Below are 20,059 nucleotides of genomic sequence, written 5' to 3' on the forward strand. Positions count from 1 at the left end.
AAAAAAAAAAGGTACTTGAGGAAAACATGGGTAAATATTTTTATAAATTAGAATGAGGAAAGAAACTGAAAAGCCATAAAGTAAAAAAACTGAAAAATTTGACTACATAAAAATGTTGACAGTTACAGTAAAACATATACACAAAGACAAACACAGAAACATATCCATATTTTAAGAGGTAATTAATTTCCCTAATGTTTAAAAGGCTTATGTACATTAATGAGAAAAAGCCAAAAATCCCAACAGAAAAATAGACAAGGGACACAGATAATTCCGAGAAAAAAACACAAATAGCCAACAGATAAATCCAATGACAGTCAAATTCACCAGTAAGTAATTACAAACCAAAATGACATTTTTTACCTGTCAGACTGACTCCTTAAAAAGATGACTGGGTGCCAGTGTTAGAACAGAAAGTGCCCTGTCACACGCTCTGGAGTTGAGTGAATGCGGATTAGCTTGCCCTTTCTTGGAGGGCAATTTGGCAACATTTATAAAATGTAAAGCACTCATACTTTGACTCAAGCATTCCACTTCCAGCAAGTTTTCTATTAAATTATTGAGAAAATGAAGAAGCTAGCTTCAAAGGAAGATCCTAACATTGTATATATCATAATGGAAAAAAACACATAACTTTGGGGAAGTTTACTCTAGGTTGAACGTGATAAAACTCTTTTAAAAGGTAAATTAAATCTAAGACTTGAGTCTTTTGAATAATAGTGCAACAGCAAACAAATGGAATGGAGAAGAAGCACTAGCACAAGTGTACAAATACAAATGTGCAGAAATTTTTAGGTGATACATAATTTGTAATTTTTTTAAAAAGCTAGAAACAACCCTAAAACTACCAAAGGGGCATTACTTAAATAAATTATAGTATATTCATAAAATGGGAAACTCTGCAGCTATTAAAATGACTGAGACTAGGGCAAGATGTACTGACATGAAAGAATGTGGGAGATAAGATTATTAAATTAAAAAACTGGGAGTTTCCTGGTGGCCTAGTGAATTAAGGCTAGGGTCACTGCTGTAGTATGGGTTCCAACCCTGGCCTCGGAGCTTCCAAATGTCACAAGCAAAGCCAAAAACAAACAAACAAAAAACCTACACACACAAAAAAATGGAATTTCAACATCACTGTATATAAAATAGATAAATAAAAAAGACCTAGTGTATAGCACAGGGAACTAACTATATTCAGTATCTTGTAATAACCTACAATGAAAAATAATATATATATAATATTTTATATATATATTACTGAATCACTTTGCTATACACCTGAAAGTAACACACTGTAAATCAACTGTACTTCAATTTAAAGAAAAACACGCAAAAAACAAGTTGTGAAGAAAACACAGGGAGTTTGACATGGGTCTTAGTAATATTTTTTGGATATATCGCCTCAGAAAAGGGAAACAAAAGCAAAAATAAATAAATGAGACTACATCAAACTACAAAGCTTTTGCAAAGTGAAGGAAACCATTGACAAAATGAAAAGGCCAACTACTGAATGGGAGAAGATATATGCAAATGATATACCTAGTAAGGGGCTTAATATCCAAAATGTACAAAGAACTCATACAACTCAACATAAAAAAAAAAAAAAAAAAAAAAAAAACAATTAAAAACGAGCAAAGGGAGTTCCTGCTATGATTCAGTGGGTTAAGAATCCAACTGCAGCGGCTTCTGTGGCTGCAGAGGTGTGGGTTCAATCCCCAGCCTAGCACAGTGGGTTAAAAGGATCCAGTGTTGTTGCAGCTGCAGTTCAGATTCAATCCCTAGCCAAGAAACTTCCGTATGCTATGGGTGAAGCCATTAAAAAAAAAAAAAAAAAAAAAAAAAAAAAAAAAAGAGCAGAGAATCTGAACAGCAGCTTTTCCAAAGAAGATATACAGGTGGCCAACAGGCACATGAATGATGCTCAACATCACTTATCATCAGGGAAATGCAAATATCACCTCACACCTGTCAGAAAGGCACGTCAAAAAAGACAACAAACAAGTGCTGTAGAGGATGTGGGGAAGAGGGAACCCTTGTATACTGCTGATGGAAATGTAACTGATGCAGCCACAATGGAAAACAGCATGGAGATTTCCCAAAAAGTTAAAAACAGAACTACCATATGATCCAGCAATTCCACTCCTGGGTATTTGACCAAAGAAAACAAAACCACTAATTAGAAAACATATAGGCACCGCTATGTTCCGTGCAGCATTATTTACAATAGCCAAGATATGGAAGCAACCTAAGTGCCCATCAATAGATGAATGGATAAAGATGTGGTACATATACAACAGAATATTATTACTCAGACATAAAAAAGAATGAAATCTTGCCATTTATGACAGCACGGATGGACCTAGAGGGTATTACACCAAGTGAAATAAGTCAAGTAAAACAAACACTGTATGATTTCACTTATATGTGGAATCTAAAAATAAACAAATAAATCTAACAAAACAGAAACAGAGTCAAAGATACCAGAACAAATAAAACATGTGGTTCCCCGAGTGGGGAGGAGGTTGGATGGAAGGGGATGAAAGTACGGGAGATTAAAAGGTACAAACTTGCAGTTGCAAAATAAATGAGTCACAGGTATGAAATGTACAGTATGGGGAATACTGTCAAAAATTATGTAGTATCTTTGTACAGTGACAGAGAGTAACTAGACTTACCATGGGAATCATTTTGGAATGTATAGAAATAATGAATCACTATGTTTCATAACAAGAACTAAGTATTGTAGGCCAACCATATTTCAAAAACAAACTCACTCACAGAAAACAATCAGATCTGTGGCTACCAGAGCAGGGGGGAGGGGAGGAGGAACTGGATGAAGGCAGTCAAAAGCTACAAACTTCCAGTTATACGATCAATAAGTACTATGGATGTAACGTATGACACAAAAAATATAATTAACACTGCCATAATATGTTATATATGAAAATTGAGAGAGTAAGTCCTAAAAGAAAGGATTTCACAAGGAAAAAAATTTTTTTTCTATTTCTTTAACTTCATATCTATAAGGGATGGTGGATGCCCACTAAATTCATTGTGGTAATCACTTCATGAGGTATGTAAAGTCAAGTTATTATGCTGTACACCTTTAACTTATATAATGATGTCTGTCAATTACAGCTCAATAAAATTGGAAGAATAAATTAAAAAAAGCAAGTAGCAAACTGGGTATGTGACATGACCTTTTTTAGTGAAAAACATAAAATGTTAATATGAAATATCTGGTTATAAAATGTTAACAATATTCTCTCCAGAAAGAAGGAATTTTCACTTATAGATTTTGTAGAGTTTGATTATTTTATAAGACACATGTATCAGATAGATACATAGATAGATGTTTTTAAAGAGACTCTGAGGCTACAAAATATCCTGGTAAAGGGAGAACTTTGCCAAAGCAGGAGAGAGGTACAGAATGAATACAGAGGAAAATGTCTACAGTAGAATATATAATTTCAGAGTTAGAATAACTTTAAAAATAAAGAAACTAGCATCCAAATTAAAACTTTTGTGTCTCAAAACCAGCACAAAAGTGAAAAGACAACCTACAAAATGAGGAGAAAATATCTGTATGTCATATATCTGATAAAGGACTTGTATCCAGAAAATATATAAAGAATTCTTACAAGTCAACAAATAAAAAAGACAAATAACCTAACTAAAAAATTGGGAAAGAATCTAAATAGACACTACTTAGCACATAAAAAGATGCTCAATACTATGAGCCTTAAGATGCAAAGCAAAACCATAATGAGCTACCACCTCACATCCACTTGGATGGCTAAGTCAATTGGAACCCTCATACAACACTAGTGGGAATGCAAAATGTGCATCCATTTTGGAAAACAGTTTGACAATTCCTCAAATAGTTAAACATGGAATGTTTATGATACAGGAATTCCACTCCTGGGCACATGCCCAAGAGAAATGAAAATATATGTCCACACAAAAACTTGTACACGAATGTTCATAATAGCATTGTTTATAATAGCCAAAAAGTGGAAACAATACAAAGTTCATCAACTCATGAATGGATACACAAAATGCAATATATCCATACAATGGAATATCATCCACTCATAAAAAGGAAGGAAATTGACATGCTACAACACAGATGACCCCTGAAGACATCATGCTAAGAAAAGAAGACAGACACAAAAGGCCCTATATTGTATGATTCCATTTATATGAAATGTCCAGAAAGGGAGTTCCCAGCGTGGCGCAGCAGAAATGAATCCGATTAAGAACCATGAGGTTTCATGTTTGATCCCTAGCTGCGCTCCGTGGGTTAAGCACCCGGCGTTGCCGTGAGCTGTGGTGTAGGTCACAGACGTGGCTCAGATCTGGCCTTGCTGAGGCTGTGGTGTAGGCCAGCAGCTATGGCTCCGATTAGACCTCTAGCCTGGAAACCTCCATATGCCACAGGTGCAGCCCTGAAAAGAAAAAAAAAAAGAAAGAAAGAAAAATGTCCAGAATGGGCAAATCTATAGACACTGATTAGTGACTGATTCGGGCGTGGGCAGGGAAGGTGAGGAAAGGTTGCAGTGACTGCTAATGGGTATGCTGCTCCTTTTCAGGGGAGTGAAAATGTTCTGAAATTGATTGTGGTGATGGTTGCACAATACTGTGAGTATACCAAAAAAACAAACAACACTGAACTGGGTAAAATATATGGTATGCGAATTATATCTTAATTAAGAAAATATACATACATTAAAAAGAAGCTGGGGAGTTCTCGTCGTGGCACAGCTGCAACAAATCCAACTGGTATCCATGAGGATGCGGGTTCAATCCCTGGCCTTGCTCAGTGGGTTGGGGATCCGGCATTGCCATGAGCTGTGGTGTAGGTCACAGACTCGGCTCGTATCCTGCATTGTTGTGGCATGGCAGTGGCCAGCAGCTGTAGCTCTGATTCTACCCCTAGCCTGGGAACCTCCATGTGTGGTGGGTATGTGCCCTTAAAAAAAAAGAAGAAGAAGAAGAAGAAGAAGAAGAAGCTGGAAGCTCCATGAGGTTAAGTGACTTGCCCAGTGGGTTAAGTTTTACTAAGGCTAGTAAAAACTGAAACTGGAAACACGTGCACTGACTCCCACCGCAATGCTCAGTTCATTACTGCAGACTGCCGTGAGCAGTTCTGATGGGCCAAAAAGGCTCCCCAAAGAGCTAGAAAGGCAGAAAACTCTGCTACTAGCATAAGGAAAGGAAGAGAAATTTAGGTAACACAACTGAAATGTTGTTTTCAAACTGGATTCCAAAATGGATTCCTGGCCTAAAAATCTAACCACCACTGACATAAGAGGCTGTGACTCACTATAACAGTACCCCTTTTACAAAGAGCTCAATTAGAGCTGGGCACGGGATGCAGCTGCTGACGGAAAAGGAAGAAGGAAAATGAGATCAGAAGAGGCAGTGGGCTGAAATCACTGGCTGCCCTTCTGCATGTCAGAGGCCAATGCTTCAAATAAGTTTTATTCTCGAGGACTATAAAATCCTTTACCGAGATCCAAAAGTAACATCTCAAAATTGAATCCCCTCCCTGAATTACTATTCACATATAACATATTATTCAGGTATAATATATGATTGTGGTATCTCTGCAGCTGACTTGGACACAAAGATCATTGCTAGAATACAACTGCTCCATTTGTCTAGAATAACAATATCACTGTTGATGTAGAAATGGAAAGTAAGCCAAGAACATACAATCACTAAAAACATTATTTCGAGGCTTTTAAAAAATGAGCTACCAAAGAAACTCATCTATTGTCAGAACACTGCTTATGCAACATTAGAACGTTCTGACAGAAAGACAGGACAACAGAGGCAGGAAGCAGAAAGAAAGAAGAAATCCTGCAGGTACGCAGCTAATCCTAATAAGAAACAAACAGCTCTATTCCTGCCTTCCATAACAACAATTGTGTTCCTTGTGGTATATAAACCAAGACTTCTTTTGCCAGGAAAACAACTTATGACATGAAAACGAGAACCTGTTCCATGAAATACCATAATGGCAGTGAACAGATGTGAACCTGTAAAACTAAAAAGTTTTGGTTGTTTCCTCACTGAATCTGTGTGTGTGTGTGTGTGTCGTGTCTGTGGCATGTGGAGGTTCCCCAGCCAGGGATCAAACCAGCACCGCAGATGCAACCTGTGCCACAGCCACAACCACGCCTGATCCTTAACCCGCTGTGCCACAAGGGAACTTCTCCCCCTCACCAAATTTTTAACATCACTGGTTCATTATCAAATTCGGTTCAGCTCATGCAAACTCTAACACAAGTGGACAAAAATACTGCACTGAAGCATACACTACAAATAAAAGATTCTATAAAATATTATGCCCTCAAATCTCTAACAACTTTGACTTATTCACAATTGTAATATTAATGTAGAAGCTCTCTTAACCCACCACCTCTCAACCAATCTGCCAAAATAAGTGATGCTTCCCCTTCCCTCTGTAAAACAACTGGTGCCCCAGCATACAAACTGACCCCAATTAACAGCTACTCCCCCTTATGCCAGTATATGTCTCCGCCCGCCCATTAAGCTGCATGCTTACCAAGAACTGTTTTTCCCCAAACCTATTTATACCAGTTGCTCTTGTTATTATACTTATGCAATTTAATTAGGTATGTAAACTGATGAGAAATCAGGAAGAAAAGACATGTTTCTTTTAAAACTAAGTTGAAAGCTTAAAATGACTATACAGTCAAATTAGATGTGGATGAGACAAGTATAAAGACTGGGGTGGGGGTGAAAGAATAAAAAAACTCAAGAGATTCTGTACTCGTATTGCTTCATACGAGTCTTTTTGCCTTTTCTGGGGCTGCTCCCGCAGCACATGGAGGTTCCCAGGCTAGGGGTCAAATCGGAGCTGTAGCCACCAGCCTACACCAGAGCCACAGCAGCTCGGGATCCGAGCCACGTCTGCGACCTACACCACAGCTCACGGCAACGCCAGATCCTTAAGCCTCAGAGCAAGGCCAGGGATCGAACCCGCAACCTCATGGTTCCTAGTCGGATTTGTTAACCACTTCACCACAACAGGAACTCCTGCCATAACCAAGTCTTATGGAAGTTCCCAGAAGTTCCCAGGCCAGGCAATGAACCCAAGCCACAGCAGCAACCTAAGCCACAACAGTGACAATGCCAGATCCTTAACTTGATGACCTACCGGGGAACTCCAACAAATCCTTTGAAATCCTACTCTGCTTTTTATTTATTTATTTTTTATTTTTTTATTTTTTTCGTGTTAGGGCCACACTCATAGCATATGGAAGTTCTCAGGCTAAGGGTCAAATTGGAGTTACAGCTGCCAGCCTATGCCACAGCCCCAGCAACAGCTATGGGAACACTCAGCTTTGGAAAAGCAAAAAAGGAAATCACAGGAGTTTCTATTGTGGCTCAGTGGTAACAATCCCAACTAGTATCTATGAGGACTTGGGTTCTATCCCTGGCCTCACTCAGTGGGTTAAGGACCTAGCGTTGCTGTGAGTGTGGTGTGGATTGTAGACAAGGCTCGGATCTGGCATTGCTGTGGCTGTGATGCAGGCTGGCAGCTATAGCTCAGATTCGACCTCTAGCCTGGGAACTTCCATATGCCTCAGGTTTGATCCTAAAAAGAAAAAAAAAGGGGGGGGGGAATCCTAGATGATGGACTATAGGAGGTATGTTTTATCACAAAAAAGATGAAGGAATTCTAATTGGGACATCAATATAACAGAGAAAAGCCTACATCAAAAGATTAGTGAACATGTTTCTTAAATTCCAAAGAAAAACAGGACAAAATCTACAAAGTTTTAGAAAATACAAAACTTCAAAAAGACAAAAAAAAAAAAAAGAAGAAAATACAAAACTTAAGGGACAACAATCAATTATAATGTATGGGCTTTATTTAGGTTCTGATTCAAACAAATCAGTAGTTTAAAAAAGAAAAAACAAGATCTATATGACAACCAGGGAAATTTTAACACTGATTTGATACTTAACGACATTAGGGGATTACTGTTAAACATTTTAGGTAGGATAATGGTACTGTAGTTTTGTTTTGTTTTTTTTTTAAGAATCCTTGTTTATTTAGAGATACATGCCAAAATATTTAGGGATGAAATGATAAGATTCTGGGAATTAATTCAAAATAAACTAGGGAGGAGTTCCCATCGTGGTGCAGTGGTTAATGAATCCGACTAGGAACCATGAGGTTGTGGGTTCGGTCCCTGGCCTTGCTCAGTGGGTTAAGGATCTGGTGTTGCCATGAGCTGCGGTTTAGGTCGCAGACACAGCTCAGATCCCGTGTTGCTGTGGCTGTGGCGTAGGCCGGTGGCTACAGCTCCGATTCAACCCCTAGCCTGGGAACTTCCACGTACCGCGGGAAGCGGCCCTAGAAAAGACAAAAAAAATAAAAAATTTTTTAAAAATCTAAAAAAATAAATAAATAAACTAGGGAGGAAAGAAAAGCTGGAAGCAGTACAGGTGAGAGACTGGCCATGAGGTGATAAATGCTTAGCTGGGTGATAGATTGATGGGAGTTCACTTTCTACTCTTTTTACTTTTGTTTATGTCTCAAATTTTCCATAGTAAACACTTTTTTAAAAGAGTAGTGAATTAATACATATTTGTATTTTAAAATATTAAAAATATATGTCATTATTTCTTATTTCCCTGCTTTATTCGTTTTCCCCTCCTAATTAACTATGCAAATCATAACCCAAATTTATTGAGTAAGATGCCTTCCTTTGGAGATAAATGAAAAGAGCATAGTCAGATGCTCAAATCTTAGCAGTGGGAACTCCAAAACATTCTAAGAACAATATTCCATATGGCCCTATTACCCTTGAAAATCTTTTAAATAACACATAAAGTATAATGCATGAAGCAAATCCAAACACAATAGGACTGGCACATCACCGTATTTATTCACATAATTATTTTCCTTACAATTTCCTTCATCTTTTTACCATTAAAAAAAGAGAGAAATAATTTACAACCTTCATTAATCAAGTTTGGAAGTGGAGCAGAGACTTAACCCTACTCTTGCAGGCCAAGAAAGGCAGATGGGGAGAGAAAATTAGGAAAGAAGATCTTCTCATTCACTTCTGAGAGGCTAACACTGGCACAACCTTTCTAGAAAGCCATATGCCAGTATATGTATCAGATGGCTCAAAAATATGCATACCCTTTGGCCCAATACTTTCACATTCAACAATCTATCCTGAGCAAAAACTCAGAAATGCATCAAAGATTCATGCACAGAAATGGTCATCACAGCAAATTTCTAACAGTAAAAAACTGGGAAGAAACTTATTTCTTTTTGGCCACACCCACAGCATGCAGAATATCAAACCCATGCCACAGCATGACAACACCAGATCCTTAACCTGCTGAGCCACCAGGGAACTCCATGAAGACCCTTAAATTAATGGAAAAGGTTGAAAAAAAAAATAACAGTAGTCACACAATGGCAAAGTACACATCCATTAAAACTGATGTTTACAAACAGTTTCAAATGATGAGAAAATGCTTACAATGATGAGGAAAGGGGGTAAGAATAAACTAGTATATCAATATGATCTCAATTATATATGTAACAATATTAACAACTGCTGTCTCAGGGTAGCAGGATTATGGGTGATTCTTTTTCCTTCTGCTTCTTTATAATTTCCTGAATTTTCCCAAAGGTCTTTCATCAGCACAAATTATTTTAATAATCAGAAAAAATAGGGCAAAGTGGTAGAAGAGAGCCAGTAATAATAAGCAATTGGGTTGAAGTAAGAGAATTTATGCTTAAGACCTCTTGTCTTCCTCCTCTATCAAGTCCAAGCTATAAGCCTTCAATTGCTCCTTTAACTTAAACTTTTGCCCACCCTGACAAGAATAATCTTGTCTTCAAGTATCAGTAGTTGCTACTTTTTGCCTGCAGACACAAAAAGCACTAGTTGAATTAATCTAGCAAAAGTAAGGACCAACAAAAGTAACCCACTGGTTCTTAATAGAACCAATGACCAAAAAAGTAGTTGTTTTAATTAGATCACTTAGTATAAAGAAAAGAACAAAAGGTAACTTAACAAACAGTGTGAAGTTATTTTAGGAAGTACCAGCAGCCCACGACAGCTTGGTGGGTCTGCAAAGGAGGAGAGGCTCCAAGGCAGAAGAGGGAAAAATGAGGCACTGTGTGACTACACTGACCAGAGCCGAGAGACCTTCTCAAGAAGGTAACCCATTGGAAGCCTGGATATAAAAGAACCTTCCCCTTAAAATAAGGGACTTGTTTTTGTTTTGTTTTGTTTTGTTTTTTTGCCTTTTTCAGCTGTACCCACAATATGGAAGTTCGTGGGCCAGGGATCAAATTCAAGCCACAGCTGCGACCTATGCCACAGGTACGGTTCTTAACTCACTGTGCCACAGCAGGAACTTCGGAACCCAAATTTAAATTGCATTTAAACTTACTTTAAATTATATTGAATTTCTTAACAAAGTTTGAGATATGCCAAAAACAACTTGCCCAGAAAGGTTGTGAAATCTCCGTACCTAGAGATTTGTGAGAAAAAGGTAGGAGTTCCCGTCATGGCACAGTGGTTAATGAATCCGACTAGGAACCATGAGGTTGCGGGTTCGATCCCTGCCCTTGCTCAGTGGGTTAACGATCCGGCGTTGCCGTGAGCTGTGGTGTAGGTTGCAGACGCGGCTCGGATCCCGCGTTGCTGTGGCTCTGGCGTAGGCTGGAGGCTACAGCTCTGATTCGACCCCTAGCCTGGGAACCTCCATATGCCGAGGGAGCGGCCCAAAGAAATAGAAAAAAGACAAAAAAAAAAAAAAAAAAAAAACGTCAAGCATGTCAAAAACACTGCCAGAAAACAGACAGCATCTAGCATTTGGACTGATTCAGAGAAGCCCTTACTGGGGAAACAGACTTACTGCATAGCTGAGATATTGGGGTGACAGGCAGACATTTTATAATATACAAGTCCATACTTTTTTCCATTTTTTAAAGTTTTATTAAAGTATAGTTGATTTAAATAGTTCATACTTTTTGAATTTTGTGCTATGTATATCATTCATTCCTAGTTTCTGATAAACAAGTTTTCCAAAGTTTATTGGATGGAAGGATGGATGGATGGATGGAAGGAATAAAATGAATGAAAAATTTCTTCTCCCAAAAAAATTCAGTCTCAAGAAATATTAGGTTATGTAGTTCCCACTGCAGTGCAGTTAGTTTGTTAATGATCCCTCGTTGTCTCTGTGGTGGCATGGGTTCTATCCATAGCTGGGCACAATGCACTAAGAATCCGCATTGCCTCAGCTGCGGCTTGGATTCAATCCTGGCCCAGGAACTTTCATATGCTTCAAGTGTGGCTGAAAAAGAAAAAAAAAAAAAAAAAAAAACCAGAAAGAAAAGAAATGCTAGGTTAGCTAACCTAAAATTTCACATTCAATTCTTAAAATTGAATTGAGGGAGGGAGCAAGAAGTAAAGCATACTGCTGGTAAGCATGTACTGGAGCTGAAACCAGCAGCAATTTGAGGGTTTCTCAGAAATTCCTAACCAAAACCTAAATATAGTCTAAGATAACTGGCCAAAAGCAGCCAACTGAGTGAGCCCAGCCTACAAAGACAGACCTAAACAGGCAATCGGTTTGTATCTCCTTTCTTTTCAGTTTCTGGAAAATGAGGCTATTCTCAATCTGATTCCTAACTCTCTGACAAGCTAAATTCTGAGATGAAATACTTATCAGTGTAGCTAGAGACGCTCTGCCTACAAGGAGTCACACACCTTCTCAACAGAAATATGGTCCTAACACAACTTTGCCACAGCTCATCCAACAGTTTTGTCCCAGCTGATGGAATTTTATTCTGAACAGATCCAAAAGATCTCTTCCAAGCTAATTCATCCAAGGCAGTTGTAGGGCTTCTCAAAGATATCACTGAGGCCATTTATTTAATACGTATTTATTAGATTAGGACAAAAGTCCATAAGAGTGTATATCATTTTCATCCTCTGGATATTATCAGTCATCCACAAGACTGTATGGCTATACTATGATGCCAGAAGGGACCAAGCTACTCACTATTAGAAGGGGGCAGGGATTCACCTGATGGGTGAGGTTTTCTTAGATCAGAAACTAGAATGACATAAGAACATAAGAGGAGCCCTAAAAAATGGTTCCCTTGGCCTTCACCTGAGTCATCAAGGTATACTTCTTGGCGATCAGCTCTTTTAATGAGTCATAAAATGGCACCATCCCCTAGAAACTGGTAGTGATCTGGCAAATAAAGAGTCCATGTGAAAAAGGTACCTTCAAAGATAGACCAGACCAACCTAACAGCATAAAAGTAACACTACTCATATTCCCTGGGTGTGGGCCAGATATAGTGGCAAAAGAAAACTATATAAGGCAGACTGTGTTTATGGTCATTGCTTTTTCCGTGTTTCTTTCTCTTTTTATTTCCTTACCATTTTGAAAGGCTTTTTTGACACCTCCGTCCTGTCAAGGGAGCACCACGGGGCATTTGAGCAGATTTAAAGGCAAAGCAGTGGAGGGCCGTAGGAAAGTGATGGGGGTGACAGGGTGACTTAATGCCAAAGGACAGGTAAAGCAGAATGTTAGTATATTCCCTATTTGGAAATGTTTCCATTCATTATGAGAGCTCTCATTTTTAGAGTTTGTTGTAGAGGATAAATACTTCAGACTTTAATGAGGAGGTGTATCTTGTTTCTCTAATGAAAGAGCAAGTGCTCAGAGGGCAGGAACAATGTGATTGGAGGAGAGGGTAGAGTTAACTAGGAGTAAGGATGCCTGGATTCTATTTCTAGCTCCCGTACAAACTAGCTACAGGATTCTGGGCAAATGGGGGGCAGGAGAGGTACAGAAGAGAGCCATGAGTCTACTGGATAACTGCTCTAAACTACTTAAGTGGTCCCTATAAGCCTGAGATTCTAAATTCCATAAAATCCATCTTTCCAGACTCTGGAAAAGAAAGAGCTGGAACAGAACACTGCCAAGATCTTTTAAGTGCCCCCCACCAATCAACAATTATTTGTTGACTGATCATGTTTAATTTATACATAAAAGGTTTGCCATTCTCTTATAGTGTGAAAGAATATGAAGTCGTTAAAACTTAACACCTTCCCTATCTGAAGAAATGTTTCAGAAAAAAAGTTTTTACCCTTAGCCATAAAATAACAAGCATGAGTTTTTTAAAACACAAACCAGGAGTTCCTATCATGGCTTAGTGGAAACGAATCTGACTAGTATCCATGAGCACGCGGGTTCGATCCCTGGCCTTGCTCATGAGTTGGGGATCTGGTGTTGCCATGGGCTGTAGCGCAGGTCACAGACATGGCTCGGATCTGTCCTTGCTGTGGCTGTGGCATAGGCAGGCAGCAATAGCTGCGATTCAACCCCTAACCTGGGAACCTCCATATGCCGCAGGTGTGGCCCTAAAAGGGCCAAAAAAATAACCATAAACCAGATAACGTCAGTGCTCTACTTTGAAATCCTCTGAAGTCAATGCCCTGTTTCATTCCCAACTCCAAAAAATGGCCTACATAATCTGGCCCCTAACTTTATGATCTCATTCCTTACCATCCTTTCTCTTGTTCACTAACTCTAGGCATCCTGAACTTGGATCTAATCTTCAGACAAACCAAGAACATTTCCACTCCAAGACCACTGCACATGCTATTCCCTCTGCACTGAATATTCTGTCTTCTCAATCTTCCCAAATGGTTCTTTGTCATCATTCAGCTGTCAGCTCAAATATCACCACCCTGGAAAGGCCTTCCCTGACACTACCTGAAGCAGTACCCTTCCCCACTCTCCAGCCCATTTTTGTTCTTCGTAGTATTTGTCACTATATAAAGTTATTTGTTTTATTAGTTTATTTGTTTATAGTTTTCTTGCCTGCCTCCTTCCATCAGAAAGTAAGTTCCAAGAAGGCAAGAGCTTTTTCTCTTTCTTGTTCATGGGGTACTAAAGAGCCTGACACAAAATCTACATTCAGTAAATACACACTGAACAACGAATGGGTAAGGGGGAAAAGGTTCCATCTCTGTGCAGAGGTGTTTTAGGTGTTTTTTAGACTTACGGAGGCTCTCGTAAGTGGAGCGAATTTCTTTTTTCTTTCCAAAGCATCCATTTTGTTCTCTTTTATGCCATGAACTAGAAAACATTAGCCAGAGTGATGTTTGAAAAATGGAAACAGCATTTCTGGCACAGAAATAACTAGTCTGGGCACCTCTGGCTTGAGCCAGATCTATGACTTTCTAGGGAGCTGGCATCAAAGTCAGAATGTTAAAATAAACAGCTTTGATGCTGAAAGTAGAATACTGTTATTTTGACTCTGGAGAGACTAGTCCAAATCAATCTTAGCTCTTCGCAAAGTTTCAACAAAGTTAGTAACCTCATCACAACTACATTAAAATGAAGTTAGTCATCTTTCAATAGTCATTTCTAGATTATCTAGGGATGGAACTATCCTTCTCAAGTGTAACTAATGTAACTCTTGCTTTCAATTTCTTTTTGACATAATTATCTTTTCTATGTACTCATAAACCCTGCTTTCAGCCTTCCAATGAGCACAAGTATCATCCTTAGATGTGAAAATAACACCATTAGCCCACTTTGAGTTGTTCTCCTCATGAGAGTGAGTTTGCACTAAACCACACAGGACACACCTGTGTCCTGGCTGGTCAATATTTGGAATGGGGTCATGAGGCAACATGTTTTCTCTGGGTGATACCTAAAGTTAAGAATCCTGACCTTGGCCCTCTCAGTAGCAAGGGCCTGCACCCAAGTACAAATGTGTCCTTAAGCCTGTAGGAATGTTTCTTCATATTCTCCATGAAATGTAAAGTGACTCTCTGAAGAAAAGACTGCACTCAAAGGAACTCTATTCTGTCACCAATGTGACAAAGTGTAGTGACACAAACACACTGAATATTCAAGGCAGCCAAATAAAAGCCAATGTTAGTCACAGTTTTCATTAGATAAGTCTTGTAGCTATTTAAAAAGTTTCATAGAAAATTATGTTTTTAAATGTCAATTTCATGAAATTAGCCCATAGCCCACAGAAATTAAATCCACTCTCTCAAAGAGGCACCTGAAATAATAGCAAACTATTTTTTTACCCTGAAAGCACATCATTAGGATGACATCTACTTATACAAAATAAATGGCATGTGCAATCATAAACTGTCCCAAAGGGGTGAAGAGCAAAAAAGGGGAACTATGTCGTACTCATCTTTGCTACTATAGCATCTGATGAGGAGGAGGAGGATGGTGGCAGTGATGGTAACATTTACTATACGCCGACTGTGTGCCAGGCACATTTGTTTTAAGAACTTCACATGTATTATCTTATTTAATCTTCATAACACTCAAATTTATAAGTGCTGCTGTCAATTCGTTTTTTAGATGAAGAAATCCAAGCAAAGAGAAGTTAAAATCATCCAGCTATTAAGTAGCAGACGATCCAAAGCCAGGCTGTCTCAAAGCTCAAGCTCTTAACCACAAACCAATAAACAGACAAGTGTTTATTCAGACAAATATTTATTTGCTGAAATACACTTTAAAAGTACTGGGGTTCTCTTGTGGCTCAGTAGGTTAAGGATCCAGCGTTGTCACTGCAGTGGCTCAGGCTGCTGCTGTGGTGTGGGTTCGACCCCTGGCCCAGGAACTTCCACATGTCTCAGCTGTGGCCAAAAAAAGAAAAAAAAATTGTTTTGACCAATTATAGTTATGTATACTTTTTTTAATGCATACAAAATATATCTACTTTTTGTTCCCATTCATGAATCCAGTGAAAGTATAGTTAGGCACAGGCAACCAACTATAAGGAATTTAAAGAAGAAAATCTTTTTTCTTTAATCTTTTTAATATTTTATAGTGTCCTACCAAAAGAATAGGGCCAGAGACTTTCAGACTAAGGCTCCTCCAAAAGTGGGAACTCACAGAGGGTAGGACAAAGACAGCCGGAGTGAGCTGCTGACCAAAGTTTGTCACAGATGAATATTCTCTCCTGTTAACTGTTCTGCAGTGACGCTCTAAGCACTGCAGTGCTGCCAATATTAAGTCTGAGCTCATGAATGCCGTGCTGCAAAAGTCACCAACAACCAAAGAGGAAAATATTTCCTTTTCTCTACTGATTTTACTTATCCCAGGGTCCTGCTCTACGAGGTACTAGAGTTAACAGAACTTGGGAAAGGGCCAGCTTTACCACTTATTGTTGGACAGAGCACAGTAAGCTTAGTCAATAAATGAAGTTGACTTGAGCCTCTTAGTCCTTAGAATAGGTAGTATGTATAAGAAAAGGTGGCCGTAAATATTTCTCTGATGTTCAGGAGAACCCGCTACCTAATCTCTTTCAGCCAACACAAATATCACCTGAATTACCTGAGTCTGATGGTTATATATGGTTATAGGAAAAACCCAGACCATTCAGTGGCCTACAGGGAGAAAAGGAGAAAGAGATAATCATATACCTCTAAAAGACTTTAAAAAAAAAAAAAAAAAAGATACTTCTGGAAAGATATGGGGAAAAAAATAGCTAGCTCTCTTTAGTTCCAAGTGACCTAACTGCAGAAGATAAATGCTGCAGTGCATGGGAGAAAAATCTATCTACCTGACTAACTGAACAGCAGCTTCTGCAACTACAAATAACTAGGCACCTTCCTTCACCATTATATAACCAAAACATGGCCTTTCTAGGCCATCATACTGTATGTCAACAGTTGTTAGACACATCTGAATGTCAGCATTTGAGAAACCCTTCCAAAGTGGATTCAGATAAGCATGGAGCAGGCCAAAATATGTTCATCATCTACCCAGAGCACATGACAACTCCTTGTGAATTAAGCTTCACTCATGTCGTCAGAGTAATTTAAGTAGCGAAAGATAGGGTGCTTGTAACTGTAACTAGGAAATTGCACACAGCTACAGAAACACAAATGAGTACTGGTGGGGTCCTGTCACATATGCAACTCATTGTCAAAGCCATTTCAGGCTCCTTCAGGATTTTGAATATTTCCATACATAGGAATTGCATAACTGCACACCACAAATGATCAAAGATAAAAACCAACATAAACAATGACACCCGTTTATAAACAAGCTGATGTTTAAAATGCTGCAGTCCTAAAGGCCTTAGAAAAAAACTAAGACACATACATACACACACACACTGGAAAATTAGAAAGCGGGCAGACCAGCCATAATTAGCCACTGGCTTTGCTGACTACTGAAGATAGAAATGTCTCCTTTATACATAAAGCCAAGAATCAACTGTTTGCAATTACACTTACAAAAACATTCAACCCTCTCTGTCACAGATTTTTTTTTTTAATCAATATTTTGGTGTATCCAAGGCCAGGAGATACAAAATTCTCTAAATCATAGACACCATAAACCAGGCAACCAATTAAGTTCATAGAGTCCATCCCCCAGGGGTCAGAGCAAAATAATCACAGGAGTGCAGTGTGATTACTTAAGTGGGAGGGGGAGGGCACAGAGAAAGGAAATACCAAAACAAGGAACAAGGCTCAAACAATTAGAGTTGTTTGTAAACATAAATTTGGTTTGGCTAACAGTAAACACAACTGGAAACACTCAGAGCCGCAGAGATACACCAGTCCCCGCTCAGTCCACCCCCTCCCCCATCAGGGTCTGAGAGTAACATCAGGAAACCTTGAACTTTGGTATCTCTTTCAGCTCAGGCCTGCAGACTTCAGGCCCTCAGGAAAAAAAAAAAAAAAAAAAAAAAGGATGAAAAAGCTGAAGGGGGCCCCCCAGAGGAAGTGAAACTGACCAATCAATTTTCCACAGCCACCCACCCTGCCACCCTGGTCTGAAAGGCCCCTTGCAGTCTGACAGAAAGGAGGGAAAAGGGAACTTCAGGTTGTAAGTGAGCAGGAGAGAAGGCAGAAATAGGTCAACTGCCTTCTGAAAATAAGTGATTGCTGTAAGAGCAAAAACAAGGTAGGTGACAAGAACCAGAGGCTGGGCTGAGGAGGTGAGGGGAAACTGACGTGGCTTTGATAGGAAGAAGGAGCTCTCCGGGTTCTTCCCTACTCAGGTTGAGGGAAACACAAATTGCAGTTTTAAAATATAATGAATGACTACACTGAAAGTATTCATTCAAGTGAGAGGTGAAGCGAAGGAAGAGATTTGGAGTACAAATGGGCTTTGTGCGTCCTAAAACCAAACAATTCCTCCTGATGATTCCAATACTCCCAATGAAGACCACAGAAAAGTGCTAAAGATATTTCCTCCAAAAATGAATTTTCTATGGGTATGGATATGGCTTCCTAATTGACCTTGGCCAACTTCACCACTACAGCCCCACAAATCCCTTGGGAACCAAAGGGCCCAATGAGTGGGTTCCTCATACACCTCCTCAGTCACCAGCCTTTCCCCTCATCACTCAGAGCCCTCCCTGGGTTCTATAAAGCTCACAATCCGGGACCCTCCAACAACTAAATATAACCAGCAATCCAGCGTTCCCAAATTGTTTAACCCCTAAATACCTAGTGCCACCATAAACCTAGGACACACCGCCACCACCGCCTCTGTTCCCTGATCCCCTTCCTGTGGAAAAGCAAAGTAATTTTTTCCTCCTTATTTCCCAGTTTTTTTCATCTCCTCCTCCAATAATCTTATCTGTCCTCAGACCCTCATTCCCACCACCTATCAGTCTTGGACGACCAAATGCTGACTGTTGCCTCTGTCATAAGGTACCAGGTCCCTCATATCTCCCAGCGCCCCCCCCCTGCGCCCACCACATACCCCCAGTATATGTCCCAGCCATCGTGGGTCCCCCTCGTCATCCCACGTCTGCCAGTTTTACCCTTGTTTTCCCCCATCTCTTGGTCCACATTTCCTATTCCCCTGCCTTCATTCCCTTAGGATTTCCTAATTGCTGGTTCCAGAGTCTTCTTAGCTTACTGTCTCCAGGCTCCGGGAGAGTTCCAAACCTCTTCCTTCCAATCATCCCTTCTACTATCCTCCGTACAGCTCTCGGAGCCCCCTCCCCAACCCCGGCTCCCTAGTTCCCCAGGTCCCCGTGATCACTGGCTCCCTGCGTCCCCTTGCCGTGCAGTTACCCTCTCCTGGGTACCCCGGTGTCCCCCACCTTCTGCTCGCCCTCTCCTCACTCCCGCCCGGCAGCCCCCTACCCGTTTTCCCGGTCCCCAACGCTCTCCAATTTCCAGAGCCCCGCTCGCCGCGCCGACCCCTCAGCCTCCGTGTCGCGGGGCTCTCCTGCCCCCGCCACACTTGGACGGTCCCGGGCCGCGCAGCTTCCCCGCCGCCCGGTCCCCCCAGCGCCACTACCTTGGCCTTGGTGACGAGGTGCGTGGCCCTCTTGACCACAGCGAAGTTGCCCTTGCCGATGGTGCGGTCGATCTCGTAGTAGCCGATGCGGGCAGGCACCGGCCCGCGGGAGGCCGGGGCTGGAGGACGCGGCGGGCCAGCCGCCGGGGGCACTGCAGCGGGGGCGGCCGGGGGCCCCGGGGCGGGCGGAGGCAGCAGGCGACCTGCTGGCCCGGCTCCCCCAGCTCCGGCCCCGGCAGCCCCGCCAGCTCCGCTCGCCGCCGCCGCCGCCATCTTGTTGTGCAGTGAAACCTCCGGGGCCGCGGGTAGCCGGCGAGGGGGGTGGAGGGAGCAGGGGGGCGGGAAAAGGAGGGGGAGCGGCGGACGTCACTCCGGGAGGCGGAGCGCCCGCGCCGCCTGGGCCCGGCGCCATGGCAACCGTTGGTCACGTGCCGACGCGCGTCACTGCCCAGAGCCATGGCAACCGTGACCTCACCGGCGAGCTCGACCTTCCCGCGTGGGCCGGGTTCCTCCGGCGCCGGCTCCCGGGTGCCCCCCTCCCGGGAGGAGACAGTGGGCACCGCAAGTGTGCCAGCGGGTTCCAAGCCGCCGCAGCATTGCCCGAGTTGAGGGGGTGCTTTTGCCCGACCCAAAGCCTGCCCTCGATCCCCCTGGAACCGCTAATGTGACCCCGACTATGACCTCTGTCCCAGTTCAGCAATCACTCAGCCTCCTTAAA

General features: G+C 41.1%; 1 protein-coding gene across 1 annotated transcript in view; it reads right to left on the reverse strand.

Moving 5' to 3' along the window:
* The window catches only part of SIK3 (SIK family kinase 3), a 248,463-nt gene extending 228,849 nt beyond the window's left edge, over window positions 1-19,614 (reverse strand). The window contains 1 exon segment of the mRNA XM_021062877.1: window positions 19,342-19,614. Coding sequence (XP_020918536.1) covers window positions 19,342-19,614 — 273 coding nt within the window.

The sequence above is a fragment of the Sus scrofa genome, chromosome 9 (genome assembly GCF_000003025.6).
Source record: "Sus scrofa isolate TJ Tabasco breed Duroc chromosome 9, Sscrofa11.1, whole genome shotgun sequence".
NCBI lineage: Eukaryota > Metazoa > Chordata > Mammalia > Artiodactyla > Suidae > Sus > Sus scrofa.